This window comes from Oncorhynchus mykiss, chromosome 5, assembly GCF_057628025.1.
Source record: "Oncorhynchus mykiss isolate SJ-2025 chromosome 5, ASM5762802v1, whole genome shotgun sequence".
Taxonomy (NCBI): Eukaryota; Metazoa; Chordata; class Actinopteri; order Salmoniformes; family Salmonidae; genus Oncorhynchus; species Oncorhynchus mykiss.
Window position 1 is genome coordinate 14,340,211 of NC_143026.1, and position 26,464 is coordinate 14,366,674.

The 26,464-nt window shown below is 41.0% G+C and overlaps 3 protein-coding genes across 3 annotated transcripts in view; 1 reads left to right on the top strand and 2 right to left on the bottom strand.

Annotated features, from left to right (window-relative positions):
* si:dkey-220k22.1 (multiple epidermal growth factor-like domains protein 9) overlaps positions 1 to 7,948 on the bottom strand; it is an 82,227-nt gene extending 74,279 nt beyond the window's left edge. Inside the window, exon 1 of the mRNA XM_036976836.2 lies at positions 6,785 to 7,948. Coding sequence (XP_036832731.1) covers positions 6,785 to 7,310 — 526 coding nt within the window. The 5' untranslated portion in view covers positions 7,311 to 7,948. The remainder of the gene's footprint in view (positions 1 to 6,784) is intronic.
* A 602-nt stretch (positions 7,949 to 8,550) lies between these two features.
* On the bottom strand, positions 8,551 to 18,164 carry LOC110523244 (large ribosomal subunit protein uL29). Its single transcript, XM_021601767.2, has 4 exons — positions 18,061 to 18,164; positions 16,975 to 17,111; positions 12,185 to 12,266; positions 8,551 to 8,755 (listed from the first exon to the last, which is right to left on the bottom strand). The coding sequence occupies exons 1-4, from the start codon at positions 18,061 to 18,063 to the stop codon at positions 8,606 to 8,608; spliced, it is 372 nt and encodes a 123-aa protein (XP_021457442.1). The 5' UTR covers positions 18,064 to 18,164; the 3' UTR covers positions 8,551 to 8,605.
* A 3,783-nt stretch (positions 18,165 to 21,947) lies between these two features.
* arpc5l (actin related protein 2/3 complex subunit 5 like) lies at positions 21,948 to 25,480 on the top strand. The gene is given in 4 exon segments (NM_001165172.1): positions 21,948 to 22,386; positions 23,467 to 23,539; positions 23,968 to 24,144; positions 24,787 to 25,480. Coding segments are annotated over 4 exon segments (453 nt in total). The 5' UTR covers positions 21,948 to 22,246; the 3' UTR covers positions 24,850 to 25,480.
* The last annotated feature ends 984 nt before the right edge of the window (positions 25,481 to 26,464 follow it).

Below are 26,464 nucleotides of genomic sequence, written 5' to 3' on the forward strand. Positions count from 1 at the left end.
CTTTTTTAACAAATCAAAAACTGAAAAATTGGGCGTGCAAAATTATTCAGCCCCTTTACTTTCAGTGCAGCAAACTCTCTCCAGAAGTTCAGTGAGGATCTCTGAATGATCCAATGTTGACCTAAATGACTAATGATGATAAATACAATCCACCTGTGTGTAATCAAGTCTCCGTATAAATGCACCTGCACTGTGATAGTCTCAGAGGTCCGTTAAAAGCGCAGAGAGCATCATGAAGAACAAGAAACACACCAGGCAGGTCCGAGATACTGTTGTGAAGAAGTTTAAAGCCGGATTTGGATACAAAAATATTTCCCAAGCTTTAAACATCCCAAGGAGCACTGTGCAAGCGATAATATTGAAATGGATGGAGTATCAGACCACTGCAAATCTACCAAGACCTGGCCGTCCCTCTAAACTTTCAGCTCATACAAGGAGAAGACTGAACAGAGATGCAGCCAAGAGGCCCAAGATCACTCTGGATGAACTGCAGAGATCTACAGCTGAGGTGGGAGACTCTGTCCATAGGACAACAATCAGTCGTATATTGCACAAATCTGGCCTTTATAGAAGAGTGGCAAGAAGAAAGCCATTTCTTAAAGATATCCATAAAAAGTATTGTTTAAAGTTTGCCACAAGCCACCTGGGAGACACACCAAACATGTGGAAGAAGGTGCTCTGGTCAGATGAAACCAAAATTGAACTTTTTGGCAACAATGCAAAACGTTATGTTTGGCGTAAAAGCAACACAGCTCATCACCCTGAACACACCATCTCCACTGTCAAACATGGTGGTGGCAGCATCATGGTTTGGGCCTGCTTTTCTTCAGCAGGGACAGGGAAGATGGTTAAAATTGATGGGAAGATGGATGGAGCCAAATACAGGACCATTCTGGAAGAAAACCTGATGGAGTCTGCAAAAGACCTGAGACTGGGACGGAGATTTGTCTTCCAACAAGACAATGATCCAAAACATAAAGCAAAATCTACAATGGAATGGTTCAAAAATAAACATATCCAGGTGTTAGAATGGCCAAGTCAAAGTCCAGACCTGAATCCAATCGAGAATCTGTGGAAAGAACTGAAAACTGCTGTTCACAAATGCTCTCCATCCAACCTCACTGAGCTCGAGCTGTTTTGCAAGGAGGAATGGGAAAAAATTTCAGTCTCTCGATGTGCAAAACTGATAGAGACATACCCCAAGTGACTTACAGCTGTAATCGCAGCAAAAGGTGGCGCTACAAAGTATTAACTTAAGGGGGCTGAATAATTTTGCACGCCCAATTTTTCAGTTTTTGATTTGTTAAAAAAGTTTGAAATATCCAATAAATGTCGTTCCACTTCATGATTGTGTCCCACTTGTTGTTGATTCTTCACAAAAAAATACAGTTTTATGTCTTTATGTTTGAAGCCTGAAATGTGGCAAAAGGACGCAAAGTTCAAGGGGGCCGAATACTTTCGCAAGGCACTGTACATTAGTACATCCAGGGACAGCACAGCAGTCACTGAAGCAGTAGGCTGGCAGTTCAGGTGGTGGCCTGGGAACGTTCATGAGGAGGCCTAGTGGCTTCCCAGTGTTACGTAAGAGAGTGACTGCATGAATAGGACAAAGGAGAAAGAGGTCAGAACTAACTGTGCCTCCCACACTCCAAAGCCTGGTTCCTCTCAAAGTGTTCCCTTGTGCCCCCTGATCAAAAGAAACATTGGCTTTGTTGTGCAAAGTACTCTTTGACCAGTGGTTCTACATTCCAATAGAATTTGACAGGAGTTACGCAACCAGCCTGAGCAGTCAGAGAGTGTGAGACATGTCCACGCTCCTGGCAGCAGAGCCGCTGACCCCCGGAGTTTGCTGTGCCACTGTCACCTTGCATTGCCCGACACTTTCATGATCCCCCTCACAGCTTACATCTCACGTGACCCTTACAGACAGAGCAGAGAATCTCCAATCCAGCTCAGTGTGGTTTAGGTCACTTTATTGTTCTTACTGGATTCAGGAATTTGTCTTGCATCTCGAGCTCTTGAACTCTTAAGCACGCAAGTCAAAAATATGTTGAGAATATGGATTAAATTGTTGACATTATGCAAGAATGGAACTTCTGTTATCACTTTTCACAATAGACATGAAGATACACAAAGCCCACAGGGCACTCAGCACAGACATATCAGGGAGAACAAGGGAGACTGTATACTGCAGACACCCACAGCCCCACACAGAAATGTTTTTATCTGAGAAGCAAAACAGTCTTGTGCTGTACAAGACACTGCTGCTGTGTCCACCAACTTTCCAGCTGGGGAGCTTGAACGGCGCACTACACTTTCTCCTGACCTGCGAAGCTCATTAAGGGGGACCTGCCAGAGGGGCTGCCAGGAGATGCTTGAAGAGCAACGCTGCTGTCTTACACGCAGACCTCTGCTGAGGTCATCCCTGGCCAACTGGCCGCTCTAAGCTCATTTTACAGCCGGTAGAACCATTACATATTCCCACGGATTCACAGCGTCACAAAATTGGATAGCATTCTTCTCCGAGAGAACAAATCCTCTGGTTCAGCACAATTTCTGACCCTAAGAAGACACGTTTTCCGTTTGTCACCACACTGCTTATTTAAGAGTAAAATACAGTAGATGAATATCCTAAAGGAGATCATTCTTCTCACAGTAATAGTTTAAACAAACCGAGCACATAATGTCAAACAGAATATACAGCGTTCATAAACTGAAAAGGACAGATAAACATAATGGTGGACAAGAAGACAGGCACAGTAGACAAATGGGTTTCTCTCAGCAGTTCAGTGTGTTTATGGCAAGAGGGCTGTCCAAGGGTCTACTCTACAGCCTGGCTGCAGGTCGAGGGAAGTTTGACCAAGCAACCAATGCTAGTGTAACGGGTGGTCAGGGTCAGCGACTACCATGGAGCCTTTTCAAGTAAGGCACATCGAATGGCTTCCCAACGTCTAGGTAGAGCGAGGGGAAACGTCATCTTACTGCATCTGTGCGACATCACGGCAGATTCAGCAATGTCACCTCGTTTATTTTTATTTAACTCTTATTTTACCAGGTTGACTGAGAACACATTCTCATTTAAAGCAACAACCTGGGGAATAAGAGGGGGGGGGGGGTGAATGAGCCAATTGGAAACTGTTTGGGATTCTTGTTTTTGTTGTTATGGTGACCATTGGCACTGCCTCTCTGTAGCCTCTATCTACTCGGTACAACTGAATGTGGCATATCTGTGGTGTGATAACAGCGACACGGTCAGATGCTTTTCATCTGGACAGGACGCCCTGAAGGCTTGGCTATCGATCAAATACAGCCCCATTACAGTAGCCCTCTAGTTACTGCCTATTGTGTCCCTGTGCATGGGAAAGGGAACAAATCAAATACCAGGGAAAATAAATCCACCCGTAGCTGCAGTGGTAGTCCATCTACTGTAACACAAAAGCAACTCCAACCATATCTTGAATGAAACGTAGACACAATAAACAACATGAGAAGGTAATACTGTGTTCGCGGGAGTACTCTTTTTCGCCAAACGAAATCCACTCCTCACGCAACCAATAAAGCACAGTAAAACTTGTCATGAGAGTTACTCTAATATGAGCTTCCACGATTATTTAATGCAATCATCAAATAGTATGCCTAGAACTAGAATAACTTACACTGCTTCTAACCTCACCCTCTCAAGGCATCTCTGTTCTATCAGTAGACATTTGAAAAAGAAAACTGTCTGAAAAAGAAAATGTATTACAAAATAATAAGCAGAATTTGACAGTGAGACGAGTTAAAAGACCACACAATCAGACAAAACTGATTCAATATTTCTGAACTAGGGGGAGACCACAGAGGGGCAACATGGGCTGACAGGCAGCACTGTGACAAACATCTCCTGGATCTAGGAGTCTGCAATCCTTGCCATCACAAACCCATTAGCACAAAATAAATCAGTGCCAACCCACAATGTTCCATCAGGGCTTGGCAGGGTCTATGGGGAGCATTGGGGATGCTATCCAACCAGGTGCAGAGAAACCGGACCCTTTCAGCTGCCCTGAGCTGTGCCGAAGCATGGGAAGAAAGGATAGGGATCTCTGAATGTGAAGCAGGGCACGTGCAATGTCACCCACGCTGTGACTTGCAATCTCACTCCACACATGAAGATCACAGGCATATTAGTTAATGTTCATGTCACTCCCACAGACCTGCAATGATATCCATTTTCAATCATCGATGACTTCCTCCCAATGTTACTTTATTAACACAAAACTACACAAAAACAAAGGTAGCCAGAAACATCTGACACATCTTTAGGCCAAAACACTCCCGACAGGATACATATACAGTTGAAGTCGGAAGTTTACATACACCTTAGCCAAATACATTTAAAATCAGTTTTTCACAATTCCTGATTTTTATTCCTTGTAAAAAATTCCCTGACTTAGGTCAGTTAGGATCGCCACTTTATTTGAAGAATGTGAAATGTCAGAATAATAGTAGTTATTTATTTCAGCTATTATTTATTTAATCACATTCCCAGTGGGTCAGAAGTTTACATACACTCAATTAGTATTTGGTAGCATTGCCTTTAAATTGTTTAACTTGGGTCAAACATTTTGGGTAGCCTTCCACAAGCTTCCCACAATAAGTTGGGTGAATTTTGGGCCATTCCTCCTGACAGAGCTGGTGTAACCGAGTCAGGTTTGTCGGCCTCCTTGCTCGCACACGCTTTTCAGTTCTGCCCACAACTTTCTATAGGATTGAGGTCAGGGTTTGTGATGGCCACTCCAATACCTTGACTTTGTGGTCCTTAAGCCATTTTGCCACAACTTTGGAAGTAGGCTTGGGGTCATTGTCCATTTGGAAGACCCATTTGCTTCCAAGCTTTAACTTCCTGACTGATGTCTTGAGATGTTGCTTCAATATATCTACATAATTTCCCCCCCCCCCCCTCATGATGCCATCTATTTTGTGAAGTGCACCAGTCCCTCCTGCAGCAAAGCACACCCACAACATGATGCTACCACCTCTGTGCTTCACGGTTGGGATGGTGTTCTTTGGGCATGCAAGCCTCCCCCCTTTTCCTCCAAACATAACGATGGTCATTATGGCCAAACAGTTCGAGTTTTGTTTCATCAGACCAGAGGACATTTCTCCAAAAAGTATGATCTTTGTCACCATGTGCAGTTGCAAACCATAGTCTGGCTTTTTAATGGCGGTTTTGAAGCAGTGGCTTCTTCCTTGCTGAGCGGCCTTTCAGGTTATGTCGATATAGGACTCGTTTTACTGTGGATATAAATACCTTTGTACCTGTTTCCTCCAGCATCTTCACAAGGTCCTTTGCTGTTGCTCTGGGATTGATTTGCACTTTTCGCACCAAAGTACATTCATCTCTAGGAGACAGAAAGCGTCTTCTTCCTGAGAAGTATGACGTATGACGTGGTACTTTCAGGTGTTTAGAAATTGCTCCCAAGGATGAACCAGACTTGTGGAGGTCTACAATTTTTTTTCTGAGGTCTTAGCTGATTTCTTTGGATTTTCCCATGATATCAAAGCAAAGAGGAACTGAGTTTGAAGGTAGGCCTTGAAATACATCCACAGGTACACCTCCAATTGACTCAAATTATGTCAATTGGTCTATCAGATGCTTCTAAAGCCATGACCTAATTTTCTAGAATTTTCCAAGCTGTTTAAAGGCACAGTCAACTTAGTGTATGCACATTTCTGACCCAATGGAATTGTGATACAGTGAATTATAAGTGAAATAATCTGTCTAAACAATTGTTTGAAAAATGACTTGTGCCATGCACAAAGTAGATGTCCTAACCGACTTGTCAAAACTATAGTTTGGTAACAAGACATTTGTAGAGTGGTTGAAAAACTAGTTTTAATGACAACCTAAGTGTAAGTAAACTTCCGACTTCAACTGTACCTGTAGAGTGTGATGTATGAGTTACTGTGTTGAGTAGGGGTGTATACATCTGGCAAGACAATGACATTCACAATAAAAATCTATTGGATTCATATCAGAATTAACCGATTCAATAGTAGTTTTGCTCAGTTTTCTTTTCCCAAAACCTGTAACTCAAGACCCTGATGTGTGCAGATGATTCGTGGAATGTGTTAGAGCAGGGCTGGGACAAAACCCTGGCCTGATGGACATTCAATGAGTTTCCATGAAACAGGAAAACTGTCTACCACACAATTAATGCAAAATATCTGTTGATGGTGTCATATACACACACACACACACACACACACACACACACACAGTCATTGGTTGATGCTACAATGAATGACCCTATTACAGTGGACGTCAGTCAGTAGTCACACTGGGCTAGTTGAAACAATGAACAAACTGGATGTAGAGTTAGAAAATTGTATTTAATTGTCACTCCACAATGATACAAAATACAGATAAAAAAATTAAGCATTGAGGACCACTCAGATTGAGTTGAAACATGGTACAGACATCACCTATAATGCATTACAGCTATACACATGTAACGTTATGCATAAACAAAACAAAAAACTAAGTAGACTAGAGTGGATAAAAGGACAATTAGGCACTTAACATTACATTTCCCATCGCCTTTTCTGACTTGTCGTGTAACTGGAAAAGGGTCATGTGTCTTGAGACAAATGGCAGTGACAGTGCTCTGCCTCGTTTCATTTTCAAATACATTTTTATTTCACGCTACGCGGTGTTTGGACATGAAAATAATCTGGTTTCTAAATGAAAGGTCAACATCGTACTGCATTTCAATTTCCAAAAATGGGTAGAGCAGAGACTTACTTTGTTGCGTGTCAGTGGTGGGGACAGGTAAAGGCTGAGAGGTGGACGAAGAATGTGTCTTTGTTTCGGGAGTCCTCGATGGAGAAATTGTCGAAGCAGTTGGTGTTGTAGTTCGAAATATTCCTGTGTAAATTATCGGCGTTATGTCAACTGTACCATCATTGTTTTTTACTGAGGACTCCGATATGGACTCACTTATGGTGGTCTTTGCTGTTCGGGTCAACTTGTTTGTTTGGGAAGATTTAGTGGTTTTACCTGTAATCCTGTTTGCCGATGTGGTCGCGGAAAAAACTGGGGAGAGCGCTGAAATTGTGGACAACCTCACATTGTCCTCGGGTAAATAGTTTGGCATGGTAGTGCCGAGCTGCCCGAGTGTGATTTCGGACATGGCAGGTTGCTTTGATACAGACAGTTGTTCATTGTTGTTGGAGGCGCGCGGTGCAGCACGATATAACCCAGCTGTCAATGAAAACAAAAGTAATTCCAACATCGTTGACCTTAACATAGTTCCAAGTTCACACTTCATGTTATTTCAACTCCCCACGTAAAAGTTTGAACAATTCCAACTAAACAGCACTTGAGATCAGTGCACCCATCACTGGTTCTGCTGCCACAACTGCTTTCTCGCGCTTACAACCAGCTCGAGTTCTACTATCCGTCGCACCAACGAGACAATGGGCAATATGATTGACAAGCGCTCCAACCAATGCAAAGAGCCCTGTTAAGAGTTGTACATTTTAGATGTCTCTGTAATTTATTACATGCCTAGCTAGACGTTTCCCCAATTTTTATTTTTTAAACACACGGTGGTCTACTCTGGCCTAGAGAGACTGCGAACACTGTCTACATTTTTTTTTTTTTGCTGCAAAACATGGTAATTAATCAATTCACATGAATAAATAACGCGGGTTTTGGTTGATTTAGTAAAGAATAAATATAGTTTGCCAAAATAGATTAAAAGCCTATTCATGATTGACTCCATGACATATAGTTGACTTGAAGTGTCCATTACACGCGAACCTAGAGCACCATCTGGTGACGACTCAGCGAAACCAAAGGTCAGGACCTACTCCTACCTAAACTCTATATGGGAAATATTTAACCTAAAAGCCAATTTATGCTTGATTTGAAAGTGTGGTCGAAGGCGCCGTATGGAGGATGTGAGGCAATTGCGGAGCCTCCAGAAGCTGGCAGAGGCAAAATTGAACTCCGTACTGCATCGTTGTGCGCTGCCCAAATACTGTAACAATGCGGAGGGCGCCATATAGCTCTGCATTGACATGATTGGTTGACGGTAGGTGGAGGCGGGAGGTCCAGTATAAACACAAACTCACATCCTTGACAACAGCTCTGCTATGCAAAGGCAAGAGGTATAAATGCCTTGACTTTTGCAGAGGCCTTATCACAGTAAATGCTGTATGGCTCAGACGGAAGACAGGCATTTAGCCTTGATTGACCATGCAAAGCCCAACTTAGGAGTAGTGACAAAAGGTTTCTGGGTAAGATCATAGTCAACTTTTATACACCAATCCATCATAGTTTAAGATCAATGATGAAGAATGGAGAGTGCACATGTCACAGGGGAGGGAATGAGGTCACAGCATTATATTTGATCATTTCCCCCATGTTGTTTCCCTTGTTATTTTGTTGGTCACATCTTAAAACGGTGTACCGCGTTCCAATTGTTAAAAAAAAAAATACTGTTAAAAAAAAAGCTGTTCCCTGGGGATTCTGACAGATTTAATTCAAACACTTACAAGACAACATTATCTTTTTTCCTGGGAAAGGTCATTTATTTTCAATACAAAAAAAGGTACAGACTCAAGCCTTGACAGCGAACTTGCGAATAGTGTACAAGCGTGATTTCCTCTGCATCTTTTTGGTCATCCGACTCTCCTCATGTTTGTTCAGCCGCCTGCGAATGGCACGGGTCTTCCTGGGCCTCAGATCCAGGGGCTTGTACTTCTTACCCTGCAAAAGAAACAAAAAAAAGTGTAAAGATTCCAATTTCATTCAATGCACTATTCCAATTTCCATGATATCAGGGATTCAAGTATTTGTTAGGTACAACTGACCATGACATGTGTTCCAAAATGTAAGGCCAGAAATAATTATTTACAGGTAGAAGAATTATCTACAGGTGGTTTATTTCAGGTAATTACAAATACATTTGACTATGTGTGGGAAAAAAATACAGAATGGGGGCATTCCAGAAAGCAAGCTCAACTACTGTTCTTCGAGATTTTCTAGAAATATTAAGCTTTATGTCAGAACACAAGGATCCACAACAGCTGATTTTGGAATCAGTTCACCAAATCATATCCAGCTCTTCAAACCTGGTAACTACTAGTTCAAAGCTAATAAATCTCAAAAACAGTCCCTTCCCCTCTGCCCTCCATTTGCATATTCACATGCTCTTCCACCATATGCACAAGTGTACCAAAGCTGAGGGAGTGAACATTATTCAAGGTGTAGGGGCTAATAAGACCCACCAATAGCCAGTTTGACAGCTTCAGAACGTCTTCCCAACACGCACAACTATTTAAAAAATAATGGAGAGGAGTGTATAATTAATTATATGCCACATGCAACTGTTTGCATCTGAAGGCTTGACACACCCCCCAAATTAAAATGTTTAACTGCAGTTTATAACATTTAAAACGACTGGGGGAACTTGTTAATTAGAATTTCACCCTTGTTTTGTTATTTAAAAATGGAACACAAACTGCATCATTCAAGTCACAAGCATGTCCCGAAGTTGATGGGTTTATTTTATCCCCTCGGCACTTGAAGTCTCGTCAGCAACATGTGACAACGGAGTACCCTCTAAGTGAGTTGGCAGGGGCGAGGGGCTGGTTTGAGATTCAGCAACGCAGTGCCTGACGCAGGCAGTATGTGCCATTCTGCAAATGACCCCCTAGTCTTGGAACCCATAACCAAATCCAACGCTAGCTTTACTCCTTGGGGCTAGGGATGTGGCGGTCACATAATTGCGTCAGCCAATGATTGTCAAGAAAATAACTGTCGGTCTCACAGTAATTGACCGTTAACTAACAAACACACAGCCTTCAAGCCACTGATGTAGACCTTTGGAACATCGACATTTAAAAAGTCTAATAAATCCATTTAATATAGCCTACACCTTCACAATAAATCACATTTTTTATTTTAGACAGGTCTAAAGAAGCATGATATGAATAAAATGTAGTCCATTTCAGAAGAACATAATAGCATACTCTGTTGTCCTTATATTAGGTCCTGATCTGGCAATGCCAAATGGCTGTGGGTTACACTAGTTCATTTAGCAGACAAATTTTGCTTCGTATTCCGTGGCATTATTTTATAGTATCAAGAACACAAATAGACAAAGCTGAATAAAATATAAATTATATTTTCTCCAAATGCTTTGAGAGAGAGCGCACATGCGGCTATTCTGTGTTGAGCGGTTAACAAAGAAATAGGTATTCCTATATGCTTAAGTGTTATTGATTTACCTTTAGTTGTTCTACAAACGTTGGACTATATGTTTGATTTTTAATCCATTGTAAGGCTGCTTGATGCAACTAATGAGGATTTGAAAAAAAACTCACTTGAAAGGCATGAGCTCTGCTTTGTTTTTTTGTGCGCAGGCTGTACACACTACATCAGTCTCTCATTCACAATTTGACAAGCACTTCATAATGCTTAGAATTTCATGGCGGCATCCCCTTTGTGTGGCCGTAATGCACCCCCCCCAAAAAAATCCATGCCTTTTGCGACCAGTGGACGTAGAAGCCCTTCTCCCCAGGTGCAGCGTTGTTGTGCCCATCACCTCGCACTCACATGGCTCTCCATCACATGATCAGGTCTTTCTCAAAGGCTACAGTCGGGGACGCAACTGCACGTGTCCTTATGCAATTCCGAGGTGCATATTGAAGATATTGGAAGAACTGTCCAAATTTACAGCCAACAAGATGGGTAGGCCTAATGAACACCAAAAGCACTAGCCTATGTAAATCGACTATCCCCCATAGTACAAAAGTTGACCTATTCTATTTTGTGCGAGAAATAAATATTCCAAACATAGTCTGGGACAATTGTGGGATGCGATAGATCCCAAATGAATACAACCACTAGCATCAAAAAAATGTTTTATGCAATGTGGCTGACCCAACAGATGAGAACGTTTAGCTTAAAAATGTTGATACCCTAATAGTTTATTTATTCACATTATAAGAGCAGCAATGCACACATCGTAGTAGGCTATAAGCGCGAATGGTCCATTAGTGGAAAAACACCATTATCAAAAGTGACCGCAAATGCAATTATGCATGTATTGCTTTTATTATAAAGGTGCATTTTAATGGTGAAAATTATCTTCCCCAAACTTGAAACTCACCCGCTGCTTATGTATGCCAGTTAGGCTCTACACACATTGTAAAGCGGATGTGCTTAATTTTAAGAAGTTATTTGGCCACTTTAGTTGTAATATAGGCCTGAGGTGTGATTAGAAAAAGTCGCAAAAAAAGTATGTTTCTTACACTACGCACCAATCACAAGTGATATATAATTCACAAGTGATAGGCTAATATTGTCACCCATCAAACTACTCTTGATTTAATTTTGTCTTTACATATACGTGTGAAAATGTATTTGATTTAGAATGGACAATTATCATGCACCTGTATCGAAACAGGGCAGCTGGAAAAAATACACGTCATCTATGCACTTAAATAGCCAATGGAGGATGCTTTTCCCCGTGGTTCATTTTCATGCCAGACAGGTAGACTATACTCCTGTTGTAAATATAATGTGTTTAATATTAGGAAAGTTGGGAAATAAATATATTAGGCCTAACCTATAAAAAGCTGATGGGAGGCCATCAAAACTCTGTTTTCACAAGCAATTGCATAGCCTATAGAAATGTTGCACAACAGGAGCTGTCATGAAGTGTTTGATTAGATTTTCAATCACATTTGCATTGATGTCAGAGTGATTAGAGGGACAGTAGAGCACTGAGTACCAGGCAGTTAGCAAGTTTGGTAGGCTACTAATGACCATCAGCAGCATCAAAGCATGGAGAAGCCTTATTACCATGACTAAAAGGTCATGTGGAATTTGACTGCCTTCATGACTGCCGGTGTGGCGGTAATACGGTCACCGCAAACAGCCCTATTTAGGCACATGTGGCTGGATTTCAACTAGCGAAAACTCCACTTTCAAGCACCAACTCCACATCATGATTCAGCAAAAGAATCTAACACTGATGCACCAAATACGTGAAGACAATTAGAGCTCAGTATTGCTAGTGACCTCAGGATACTGTACCATCATGACGCATAGATACTGTGATTCTATACTATAACATCCTATAACTTAAATCTATGAAGCCAGCAACAAAGTTTTAAATAAAAGGCCTACCTTGTAGAATTTCCTCAGGTTCTCCTTCTGGGTCTGGTTGACAACTGTCAGGACTCTGGCAATGGACTTCCGAACGACACGGCTGAAATAAAAAGGTGGGAATAAGTGAAATTACATGAAACATTGCACTTTCAACATATTATTTAAAACAACTTAAAAAGGTAGACTCCGCAATATGACGTAGATGCAAAAAGTAAACAGCATAGGTGGTCAATTTCCACAACAGAGCGTTAAAGCACGATAAATCGACTTCTCCTGTGGCTCCCATACTGTAAGAGCGTGAAGCTAACACATCCATATGCGCAGATGCTGTGTGAAAGAAAATTCTTGAATCTCACTAATCTCAATATCTGCAATGCTGATCATGGCAACTAATGACATATTGCTATTTACAACGTTTTAATTCTATCTTTCAAATTGTGCCGATAAGATGTAGGGAAATGTACAATTGCTTTTCTGCCATATATCAAATGTCAAACAATGTGTAGTACATTCAAGTTGAACATGTTTCACGAGGGGTGTGCCGATCTGGCCATGATCTGGTTATGATTTTCCCTCATAAGCAGGGGTGAAAGGTGCTACGGTCCGGTACGCTGTACCAGTAAAACATGAGCCTATCACAAAACAAAATGTCAAGAAAACTGTAGTCTATAACACCATGAAACATTTGTGAATGAACTTGAACGGGTGGTATAGCCTACATTCCAAAATGCGATGTGGTTCGACCAGAACAGACATTTTTGCCAAGGCAGAGATGAATGGCAAACAGAGATGCGCACGAACAGCAGTGGATGCATAAATGCTAACCTAATGACAATTGCCAAATGTTATGACACTTTGTGGTGTTTTGAATAAGATGTCTGTTTCCATTCACCACTGTTTGGAGGCTGGTAATATGTTGAGTGTATGAACGTAGGCAGGTAGCCTAGAAAAGGAGCCCTTTCACATGATCGTTTGATAATCAGATGAAAACATCATGACTGGTTGTGTTCATGCCACAATAAAAGGGTCATTAATTTTTAAAAGTTAGATGCACTGCAGAAAACAATGCCATTTCCTGTTTCCTAAAATTATAGTTTCAGTTTGTCACACAAACAAGTAAGTATCGCGTAGAGAATCATTGTACCATCTAAACTACTGTGAAATATATTTTCCCAAAACATTGTATTTTCAGCTGTTTGAAGCTGGTGCACAAAACCCAAAGTAAAGATGCAAAAACAAACCCCAAGAACGGGAATAATAGAAACAGCACACATAGAACATATTTACCGCTTCTTAGATTTGCTTTCAATGAGATTGACAGATCTATAATACATTATGTCAATTTGGTCAGGTAACCCAAAAAGTTACATATTGCAGCTTTAAAATTACAAATCTTTTAAGACTAGGCACACAGAAATCCTATTGAATTAATAGGGATTCTATATAGAAAAAAATAATTGTGGCCTGTGGAAGGTTGTCCACCTCTTCAATGGCTGTATTGGCAGGAACTGGAACACACTGTCATACACATCAATCCAGAGCCTCCCAAACCTGCTCAATGGGTGACATGTCTGGTAAGTATAAAGGCCATGGAAACCCTGGGAATTCAAGCTTCCAGAAGTTGTGTACAGATACTTGCAACATGGGGCCGTGCATGATCATGCGGAAACATGAAGTGATGGCGTTGGATGAATGGCACGACAATGGGCCTCAGGATCTCGTTCACAACAGCAAACTGCTCTCCCACACAACGCCATAAACGCTGTCTGACATCAGTCCAGTACAGTTGAAACCGGGATTCATCTGTGAAGAGCACACTTCTCCAGCATGCCAGTGGCCATTGAAGGTGAGCATTTGTCCACTGAAGTTAGTTACGACGCCAAACTGCAATTAGGCCACCTTGGTGAGGTAAGCTTCCTTGATACGGTTTCTGACAGTTCGTGCAGAAATACTTCAGTTTCATCAGGTGTCCAGGTGGCTGGTTTCAGATGATCCTGCAGGTGAAGAAGCCAGAAGTGGAGGTCCTGGGCTGGTGTGGATACACATGGCCTGCGGTTGTGAGACGTACTGCCAAATTCTCTAAAATGACATTGGAGAAGGCTTATGGCAGAGAAATTAACATTCAATTATCTGGCAACAGCTTTGGTGGACATTCCTGCAGTCAACATGCCATTTGCAAACTCCCTCAAAACTTGAGACTAGAGGTCGACCGATTAATCGGAATGGGCGAATAATTAGGGCCGATTTCAAGTTTTCATAACAATCGGAAATCTGTATTTTTGGGCTCCGATTTGCCTATTTTTTATACCTTTATTTAACTAGGCAAGTCAGTTAAGAACACATTCTTATTTTCAATGACAGCCTAGGAACGGTGGGTTAACTGCCTTGTTCAGGGGCAGTACGACAGATTTTCACCTTGTCAGCTCGGGGCATCCAATCTTGCAACCTTACAGTTAACTAGTCCAACCCAATAACGACCTGCCTCTCTCTCATTGCACTCCACAAGGAGCCTGCCTGTTACGCGAATGCAGTAAGCCAAGGTAAGTTGCTAGCTAACATTAAACTTGTCTTATAAAAAACAATCAATCATAATCACTAGTTAACTACACATGGTTGATGATATTACTAGATATTATCTAGCGTGTCCTGTGTTGCATATAATCTGATTGAGCATACAAGCATCTGACTGAGCGGTGGTAGGCAGAAGCAGGCGTGTAAACATTCATTCAAACAGCACTTTAGTGCGTTTTGCCAGCAGCTCTTCGTTGTGCATCAAGCATTGCGCTGTTTATGACTTCAAACCTATCAACTCCCGAGATGAGGCTGGTGTAACCGAAGTGAAATGGCTAGCTAGTTAGCGCACGCTAATAGCGTTTCAAACGTCACTCGCTCTGAGCCTTCTAGTAGTTGTTCCCCTTGTTCTCAACTTGCCTACCTGGTTAAATAAAGGTGAAATAAATAAATAAAAATAAGAACATCCAATAGTCAAAGGTTAATGAAATACAAATGGTAGAGAGGGAAATAGTCCTATAATTCCTATAATAACTACAACCTAAAACTTCTTACCTGGGAATATTGAAGACTCATGTTAAAGAGGAACCACCAGCTTTCATATGTTCTCATGTTCTGAGCAAGGAACTGAAACATTAGCTTTCTTATATGTCACATATTGCACTTTTACTTTCTTCTTCAACACTTTGTTTTTGCATTATTTAAACCAAATTGAACATGTTTCATTATTTACTTGAGGCTAAATTGATTTTATTGATTTATTATATTAAGTTAAAATAAGTGTTCATTCAGTATTGTTGTAATTGTCATTATTACAACAACAAAAAATTAAATCGGCCGATTAATCTGCTTTTTTGGTCCTCCAATAATCGGTATCGGCGTTGAAAAATCATAATCAGTCGACCTCTACTTGAGACATCTGTGGCATTGTGTTGTGTAACAAAACAGCACATTTTAGAGTAGTCTTTTATTGTCCCCAGCACAAGGTATAATGATCATGCTGTTTAATCAAGATTCTTGATATGCCACACATATCACACATAGATGGATGGATTATCTTGGCAAAGGAGAAATGTTCACTAACAAGGATGTAAACACATTTCTGCACAAAATTTGAGAAATAATATTAGTGTGTGTATGGAACATTTCTGGGATCTTTTATTTCAGCTCATGAAACATGGGACCAATACTTTACACATTGCGCTTATATTTCTGTTCACTGTATATGTAATTCTATGATTAAGCATGTGTACACAGGAGGTCCCGTACCGGGAATAAATTCAATCAACTTTCACCCATGTCATAAAATACATTTTAAAGTTCACTTTAAAATGCTCAAATGAAGGTTGTTGAAAAACCTTCAGGGCCAAGCTTCTCGAGATTACTTCATTCTAAGGTCAACAGGCTACATATGCCTCCATATTTCAATAACAATCAAATACAATTTAGTTCTATTTAGCTGTTGTGGCCTAGTCATTTTGCCTCAATATACTTCCTGTGTAACAACATGCACAATGATGTGAGAATTAAGATTTAATGCAATAGAGGCGACAACAGAATAAAACACCTCAATATTTGTAGCCACAGGTGACAGTCTCTCTAGGAGCTGATCCGTTGTCAGTAGTGTGTACGACTACTTATGTTAGGTAAGAATTTTTTAATAGAGAACGCTGATCTGAGAGCAGCACTGCCTTCCTTTCGATCCTAACAGTATCGACACATGCTTCAATTACCTACTTAGTGAACATTCTCTACGCAGAGTTTTGGGAAACGCATGTGACATATTTGGACATTATAGGAAGATGCGTCGCTAAACACTTCTAAGCTTAAGTTTGATCACTATCAGGAAACACAGAACCAGGTCAACAACATACAGTTCATTACCTGAGAGTTCAGGTTCTACCAGGAGCGGCAGGTAGCCTAGTGGTTAAGGGCCTTGGGCCAGTAATTGGTTCGAGGGTTGAGCGGATAATGATCCTGTAAAAGTGCGCGGTTGTGATCTCACCTAGCCTACGTGCACCCTCTCAGAAATGTGTGCATTGAGAACCCATAGACGTCAAGCGTGGTGAATTGGACACAGTAATTAACATCTGTGAGCATTCCTCTAAACTCCTGACATTGTTGTCCAAAGGTGAGGGAATGCTCAAAAGGGTGCAGTTGTGTTTACATTCAATGCCTAATGTCTGCTTGTAATGATGCCACTAGACACTTCTGCATATGACCTGTCTGCAAAACATTGTGGGAGGAAAGGTAAAATGAACTGTTAGCAAGCGCAAGTGATTCTAAACAATACTCACATCTTGGACAGTTTGGATGCAGCACCACCCGTAACCTTGGCAACACGGAGCTGAGATAGTTCCACCTTGAGGTCTTCAAGCTGTTTAAGGAGCTCCTCCTTCTTCTTGCCCCGCAAGTCTCGAGCCTTGATTTTAGCCTGAAAAAAATCATTGATCAACAAATCATTAATTAGGAAGGTAGTTCTTTACTGATAACTTCAAACTAACATGGAATATTTTGCAATCTGCCTAATCATACAGATCTAACAGGATTAAAGATCCCATGGCACTTATCGTGAGAGTAGGGGTATTAACCCCGGTGTTCTGGCTAAATTCCCAATCAGGCCTTAAACCATCATGGTCACCTAATAATCCCCAGTTTACAATGGGCTCATTATCCCCCTCCTCTCCCCCTGTAACTATTCTCCAGGTCGTTGCTGTAAATGAGAACGTGTTCTCAGTCAACTTACCTGGTAAAAGAACGAATAAAGAAAACATTGTAATTTATCGGAGTCAAGTGTATGACAATGTTCACCCTAGAGGGAAAACCAAAACACACAGCCATGGCCTCCTATAAATGACGACCGTGTCCTAGGCTACTTAAATTACGATTGAGAATGGTTCAGGCAAGATGCCCAAACCCTGAACCTTGAAATGCAGCCCTCACATTTGTAGCACTAACATACATACCCAAAAGAAAACTTAAATCTGACAAGTGCCTAATTATGTCAATGCCTCAAAATACTTCGCACCAGACAACATATTTGCAAGATGGTCTACCTAGCGACTAATAAATACTTAAAATTGCCAACTAACTACACTATGTGAGATAAAAGTTACCTAGTTGACAGTCGATGTCATTAATTTGTCTGTCTCTCGTAGTACTAATGTAAACCTGACCATCTGAGGGGTTAGCCCCAAAAAAGTACCACTGGATTCTGAACGTGCAGGACATTCTAATCAACGAATACGAAGGCGGACTCAATCAAAAAATAATCACGCGAAGCCCAGAGATTAGTGCCAACTATTTTATAAATGTTACTATATACAAATTGTCTGGATGATGGAGGATTGTGTTAGATTGATTTATTGTCGATTATTGCTTACCATCGTCGTCGCTGATGGCTCACCAAAAAGGAAGTTGAGGGGCCAGTTAGGAACATCTACCGGGTTATTATCGACCAATCAGAATCTTCGTAATCCTGACAAGAACTGGTATCATTTAGATTTCCGGTTTCAAAATAAAATCTCCCAGGAAAAATTAACTTAGTAGGATAAGTGATGGACATCTGTTTTGACAGTTTCGTTGTACAGTAAATAGTATTGCAATAGTTAATGATGTTTTTTTTGGGGGGGGTGAAAACAAAATAATTGAAATATTGCTACCACTTGATACACATTTAGCAATAATTTAGAGTATGTTGAATGCATAACATTTTTCAAATGTGTTATTATAATTGGTTAATATTCAGAGTGAACATTCAAGCTTTATTCACTGTGAACATTCAAACATCATTAAATAAATATCTCACACATAAATAGCTATATAATAACCAACAAATGTTTAGACAGAAAATTAACCATAGGGTTGTCTGTCAAATAACACACTGTGGTACTCCATAACATACTCTCAGCATGTTTAATGAAATTGGCCTGAGCACGGAGCTGCTCCAAATCGACAAGGAGCAAAGTGTTGTAACTGTGGTGGAGAACATGAGGTGACATCCCTGGAATGCCCGAGTAGGGTGAAAGAGACTGGTTTTGCCAAAATCAGGGCAGTTGAGAGAGTTTCCATATGAGGAGGCTATCAAAAGGGTAGAAAGATTATCTCTGAAGGTCTCTTGAAGTGAATCACCAGCAGGACCCAGAAATTCTTAATGTGAAGAAAGTGAACTTTGTGTCATCTATAGCGATCGTGTGAAACGGCACTGCACAAGTTGAAAAGAAGTCAAGAAAGATCTACATCATTGTTTCTGTACCTGAAATATTTCTGGGATATAAAATATCTCACATCTGAGGAGCTACCTTGATTACTTATGTTTCAAGTTATTTAGCAAGTCAATTATCTTGTGTGATTTACAGTAGTGAGTCCATACATTTCTTTCATACTGAGGCCCCGTGGCAATCGAACCCACAACCCTGGCGTTGCAAGCGCCATGCTCTACCAACTGAGTCACACTGATTGCAGGTGTGTTTAAGTTTTCAAATTACCGAAGGAGTGGGAATACGTCATTTGAAAACTTAAATACCCTGCTTAGGCTCTGAATCCTCAGAGAGTAGGATGACACTAGACAGTGTGGCTCAGTTGGTAGAGTATGGCGCTTGCAACACCAGGGTTGTGGGTTTGATTGCCATGGGGGTTCAGTATGAAAGAAATGTATGAACATGGATGGGCTCACTACTGTAAATCACTCTGCATAAGAGCCTCTGCTAAATAACTTGAAATGTAAGTAATCCAGGTAGCTCCTCAGAGAGTGGGATCATACATGTATATATATATGCAATACCAGTCAAAAGTTTGGACACATCTACTCATTCAAGGGTTTTTCTTTATTTTTACTATTTTCTACAATGCAGAATAATAGTGAAGACATCAAAACTATGAAATAACACATATGGAATCATGTAGTAACCAAAAAAGTGTAAAACAAATCTAAATCTACTTTAGATTCTTCAAAGTAGCCACCCTTTGCCTTGATGACAGCTTTGCACACTCTTGGCATTCTCTCAACCAGCTTCATGAGGTAGTCACCTGGAATGCATTTCAATTAATAGGTGTGCCTTGTTAAATGTTCATTTGTGGAATTTCTTTCCTTCTTAATGTGTTTGAGCCAATCAGATGTGTTGTGACAAGGTAGGAGTGGTATACAGAAGATAGCCCTATTTGGTAAAAGACCAAGTCCATATTATGGCAAGAACAGCTCAAATAAGCTGATAATAAATAATAATAAATAATAATAAATAATAAATGACAGTCCATCATTACTTTAAGACATGAAGGTCAGTCAATCCAGAAAGTTTTAAGAACTTTTAGTTTCTTCAAGTGCAGTCACAAAAACCATCACAAAAACCATCAAGCGCTACGATGAAACTGGCTCTCATGAGGAACGCCACAGGAAAGGAAGACCCAGAGTTACCTCTGCTGCAGAGGATAAGTTTATTAGAGTATATGGCCAATATACTATGGCTAAGGGCTGTTCTTATGCACAACGCAACACGGATACAGCCCTTAGCCATGGTAAATTGGCCGTATACCAAAACCCCAGAAGTGCCTTATTATATTATAAACGGTGGGGTTTTTATCAATGTAATTAGAACAGTAAATAGTACTTTTTGTCATAGTACACTGTCTGATATACCATGGCTTTCAGCCAATTAGCATTCAGTGCTCGAATCCCCCAGTTTATAAAACAAATATTTTAGCACCTCAACTCATTATGTGAACATTAGTGAATCTACACAGCACCTTGCTCAGATGTATCCCCTCAAACATGAGGTTACACGTGGCTCCTCTAATATTGGTTCTTGAAGAATTTAACTAAACATTTTCAGTCCTGTCTTACCCTAGTAATAACAAAAAGTATAGGCTACGGTTGTTTTACTCCACTTTTCATGTTTTGGTTGTCACCTTTCTTTTGACTGTTGGTCTGTCCTTGCATCCATAGACCTATATTTCTGTCTATCAGTACATGTAAAATAATCTGTTTGGATTGCAAGATGATCTGTAGATCATTGATTCTGCACAGTCAGACTAATGTAGTTGATCTTAAAATGCAGTATATGAATTTGAGAGTGGTAATTTATGCTACATTTTCCCAACAGCCCCATCCCTCAACTTCACAGCCAACCAGAGCAAAAGCATCCATTGAACTACAGGAATCATAGAGATAAATAGAGGATTCATCTTTGTATCTGTGCTACTATACTGTAGCGTCTGTGACAGGATAGGCAGCGCCGTTGAGACAATCTCCATTTTGAAGTGGTACATTTTCTTCTTCACGATTGGCTGATCCCTCCCGATGACCCTGTTGGACATGACTCTAACATGGTCACCAGGAGGGATCAGCCAATTAAGTTGTAAAGGTGTCAGCATGCTTCAGGTCAACTGGTGCCTAGCCAAACTCGGCTAGCCGAACCGAACGAGTGTGCTCGCATACTGCCTTAAAAGAGCATCGCTTGAAAAACGAGAAAAAGCGGCAATAGTACTGTTTGTCCATTTTGAGACGCCGTAGTCAGTATACACTTCCTCAAAATAGTCTCAAACTCTCCCAAATTGTTTCGGCTGGGAAGCCTTCGGACGCCTTTAGTCCCACCCAGCTGACTACATTAAAATGGTGGAAGCCCTCAATGGTGCTGCTGTAACAGTATAACTTAAGACCGTCCCCTCGCCCATACCCGGGCGCAAACCAGTGACCCTCTGCACACATCAACAACAGTCACCCTCGAAGCATCGTTACCCATCGCTCCACAAAAGCCACCTACTTCAAGGTCTCAGAGCAAGTGACGTCACCGATTGAAACGCTATTTAGCGTGCACCACCGCTAACTAAGCTAGCCGTTTCACATCCGTTACACTGCCCTTGATAACATAGCCTTTTGGACACTAGAGGCCTCTATCATTCTCTATGAGAGGAATATAAGCGGCAGAAAGGCCAATGGACTGAAACAAAAAAAAATCACATCGTTTTTTTACAAATGTATTGAGTTTGATAACTAGAATAATATATAATGACAGTGATGTACTGTAAACCGTACTGCTTTTTTTGGCATTTATATTTTATTTCCAATAATTGTCTAGGTTGTTGTGAAATTGTTAGGTTGTTGTGAAATTGTTAGATTACTTGTTACTTGTTATTACTGCATGGTCGGAACTCCAAAGCAAGCTTTTCGCTACACTCGCATTAACATCTGCTAACCATGTGTATGTGCCAATACAATTTGATTTGGTTTCAGGGCAGCACACCTATTGTGAAGGATTTTTCTAATATTTGACCCGGAAGTGACAGTTTATGCTGCTGGCTTCACGTAGGTGAAAATGATTCTGACAACAACACTATCGCGTGTCAAACTAGTTAGCTAGATATTTGGTTGAAAAGTAATGATTGTGTAACACTGGCAGATAAATTACAATCAAAACACCGTTAAATTGTCACATCTGCGTAGACTGTGGTTGCTAGCAATAGCACCGACAGGGCAAGTACACTGTACTACGCTCGCATCAACTCAACAACAGCGCCGTGGAGGACTAGCTCGCTGGCTTGCTAGCTACTGTTTCCTCCAGCGAAGTGGCTCCGATGGCGAAAAACACTCTTTCGTCGCGATTCAGGAAACTCGACATAGATGAATTTGATGAGAACAAATTCGTGGATGATCACGATGAGGCTGTCGACAATCAAGGACCCGACGGCGCGGAGATAGACAACCTCATCAGGCAATATCCTTTACGTTCATGCGCATGCCCCCCATGTTAACTAGCAAGCTAGCACATTTAGCTATCAGATAGCCTCGGCGATTTTGTTTTTCATTCAAAAACCCAAATGTTCAACAGTTGATTTTGTGTTCGTACTGACAAATGTATCTTGCAAGTTAGCTTAGTTGATGTTGTGTAAATGTGTCGTTTTAGGTTGTTGGCTAACTAGCCAATGGAGGATATCCCTGGCTGAACCGTCCTTAACTCTGGTCCAGACCAGGGCGCCCTCCAGAGCTATCTAAACCCGACACTCTTGGATGTCCTAACTTTTTGTTAGCTCGGTAGTTACGTCAAACATAGTTGGCTATAACTAGCATGCAAAGTACAAGCAGTTGCTCTAGTATCGATGGGGGAATCACTGAGCCATTTGATTTGGGTGAGGCAGGAGTATCAGTGTCAGTAGGGTCAACATGGCCCCCCTTAAGGGCCTTATTTCGAGTGAGACGCATTCAGGTCAGGATTTGCTTAAATATATATACCCTCCCCCCACCACCTTGTCTAGTGGTATAGCTATTCATCGCTCTGCGTCATCCTGCTCCATTTGAAGGGAATATGGTTGGTCTGGTCAGGTGAGATGGAACTGGCTGTGTGTGATCGGACACCTCTATGCCTGCGTTTTACAAAGGCAGCCCAACTGATCTTTTGACCAATCAGATCAGCTCTGAAAAAGATCTGACGAAAGACCAATTCCAGGAAAAATATAATAATTGAGCTGGCTGTGTAAATGCAGCCTAAGGTATTTGTATTTTATTATGGATCCCCATTAGCTGCCAAGACAGCAGCTATTCTTCCAGGGGTACAGCAACATTAAGGCAGTTTATATCATTTTAAAAACAGTGCAATACATTCAGATTTCACCACACACTGTGTGCCCTCAGGAAAGAGATCTCACATTGGATGCTGCCATCAAAACCCTCCCTGATATCGGTCTGTTTGTTGGTGGAAAAACATTTGCTTGTGGCAATGCATTGTGTTCCTGCCCCTTAAACCTATTTAGGATATGGCAATAGGAAGTATTAAATTCCTTAACCGACTGTAGTGCACAGGCGACATGATGACAGCTTTTCACATTGCTCTCCGGAACCCTCCTGTCAACACTAAGAATCCAGCAATAAAGGTAATGGGCCAAGATGTGCATCAAATCTGAAATTGTACTCTTGCATCATGTAACTTTGTGGGGAGCTCCTTTTGTCAATATTGGCATTGGTCTAGAATACTAGTATTACAGAGTTAAGAACATACCATAAGCTCACTCCACAGCTAGCTTGAAATGTTGCTGCTGGAGCCATCCAATTGGTACTTTTCCTTGTGGCTCAAACCATTGGAATGTTGTCAAGTAGGGCGGTCCCGAGTTCAAGCCAGGCATGAGCCGAATCAGGTGGAAGTGGTACTCACTAAGCAAGCAATGTGGCATCCGTAACATGGCAGGAGAGGCTTAGCAAGTATCCATAAAATGTTGCCTCTCTCGTGGCAATCTGCAGTTGTAAATAACTTCCTTTAACATGCTCTCTCCCTTCTCTCTCGCTGTCTTGCTCTGTCTTTCAGGAAAGGGCTCTGGCAATAGTGCTGAGAGTGTTGACGTCATTCAAGTCCAGTGATATCGAGCCAGCTGTCAAGTCGCTAGACAGAAGCGGGGTGGACCTGCTTATGAAGTACATATATAGAGGCTTTGAGAAGCCCTCTGACAATAGCAGTGCCATTCTCCTACAGTGGCACGAAAAGGTGTGAAAGCTCTCTGAACTTTAAACTCTAAGCCACCTAATACAGGGGTGGGTAACTGGTGGCCCTCTGACTTTTTTTTTTTTTTTTAGGAAGGGGGGCAACTTGTAATAGTATAATACTTGAAGTGCAATTTTGAAGTTTAGTTGTGCATCAGCAGTTTCACTCAATCAGCAAAACGTCTTTGGATTGGTCTAGCGGCTAGCCATCTTGGTTGAATTACTGGCCCTGGGAGCCCCAATTGATTTTGTTAGTCAGTCTCACTCAGATACATTAAAAACAGTGAACATTTCTCTCCACTGTATAGCAAAATGTGTAGAATTGCAGAAAATTAGCTATAAAACAGCACATTTTCCCCTTCACCCCATTACAATATTTGAATTGCATGAAACTTGTTATAAATTTGCTAAATTGTCTCTCCGGCAAACTGGCTTTAAAACGGCAACATTTTCTCTCAGCTGTCAAGAGGGGTGCTGCTAAAAAGTTTCTCACAATGTGATTGGGGGGAGGGGGGGTATGCACACCCACGAGCAACTGTGGCCCCTCATGAATTCAGATGTGGCACCCACCCCCATCAAAGTTGCCCATCCCTGACCTAATCTATCATGTGTGTATGATATTTGTTCATTTGTCTCTTCCCCTCAGGCTTTCGCAGTTGGGGGCTTAGGGTCAATCGTAAGAGTTCTGACCGCCCGAAAGACAGTTTGAGGGGACGTGCTTTATCACATGGAGCATCTCCTGCATGACCACTGACAAGAGGATTGACTGCCTTCTGTATAAGGGAAAGTAGCTTATTACCACAATACATTTCTTCCTGAGAATAAAAACCCTTACACTACATAAGTTAAAGACAAAAAAAAACAAAGGGAACATTATTTTCTGTTAGAAAATATTTAGCTGTAACTAAGGAAATTGATATTTGTTCATGTATAGGATTATCATTTTTACCTAATCACGAGTTTGTCGTTCTTTCGCCATTGCATTTCTTTCTAATATTCATAAGTATCAGCATGTTTCTTTGAGGGTGGGGGAAGGAAAAGAGTTTCCCTAATGACATGAACATGGCAGGTAAAAGGCTGTGCATCAACTGTTACTTGGTACCAACGGTACCTTTATACCTGTGTGTGTGTGTGTGTGTGTGTTGTGTGAGCTTGCGAGTATGTCCTTTGGCTCACAGTGTTGAATATTTAGATTTACGTTATTCTCATTGTCAGTTTTGTACAGACAAAAGTACATTTAATATAAAGAGACAGATTCTTTGAATTCAATTAATTGGTGGGTGGGGGATTTCATTGTAAAGTGCCTGCTGCAATAAAACTCATGGATCATCTTAACTGGGAACAAGTGTCCTTGTCATTTGCCCTCTAGTCTGCAGGTGAATTTGGCTGTGGAACCTGTATTCCTGTTCAGATTGAACACAATGGTACGTGTGAATCTACAAACTAGTTCCAGAGAAACACCTCATCCAAATAGTATATTTTTTGTTTTTAATAGGATTAGCTATGCAAGCACAAAGGAGTCTTCAGTAACCCTGTCATATGCACTTGGAGAGCTGTGAGGATTCCGATTTTGGTCTAGCGGAAGGTAAAGTGGAAACCAGTAGGGAGGGGCTAGGCATTTGTGAACTATCAATTTAAGAAGTCTGGACCTATCAGGAGGCAAGGTTGAATTTATATTAAAACATTTAAAAAAGGTAAAGCAGTGTTGGCAGCAGTAAAGGTAATTTTCAATTGAGCCGACATGCAGCGTTTACCGTGAATGTAGTCTCCGCTGACGCGGGAACATTGCCTTTAAATTACACTGAACTTCCACGATATGGATTGAATAGAACCCTAGAACATATCTGGTTAAGTAGCTATAAAAGTTAAGCTCGAAGTGACATCTCTTCATACAGGGTTTTAAACAAGTACACCTTACAGCCACCCAGAGAATGAACCAATGCCCCCACAAGCTAGGTGTCTAATTGTAATAGACATAACAGGTAAATTATCTTTATACAACCATCACTGACGTCTACAACATATGTCGATAAATCAGATTACTTAATTATGCTTTCAGCAACAACTGAAGACCATCAATAAAGGGACCATTGTAACACAGTAAAGACTTTTTCCCTTTTGATAGCATGCTAATAAGTGAGGTACATTGGTTTTGGTTAGAAAAAAATCTTAAAATTGGAGTGGTGTCTAAATTCATTCAGGGGCATTTTCCACATTGTTAATGTCTTCAGTCCAAAGGCATCTCTTATATCTTGCCTATGCCTACTGTATTGTTGATTGTGTGTGAAATAAATGTTTGAGTGATGCTTTTGTAACAGGTCTTT

What these genes read in the sequence shown, in the direction of transcription:
- LOC110523244 (XM_021601767.2), bottom strand. An exon ending in GCATCCAAACTGTCCAAGAT is followed by an intron (nt 12,267 to 16,974) that starts GTGAGTATTGTT and finishes TTTTTATTTCAG; the next exon opens with CCGTGTCGTTCGGAAGTCCA. An exon ending in ACCTGAGGAAATTCTACAAG is followed by an intron (nt 8,756 to 12,184) that starts GTAGGCCTTTTA and finishes TTTCTTTTGCAG; the next exon opens with GGTAAGAAGTACAAGCCCCT.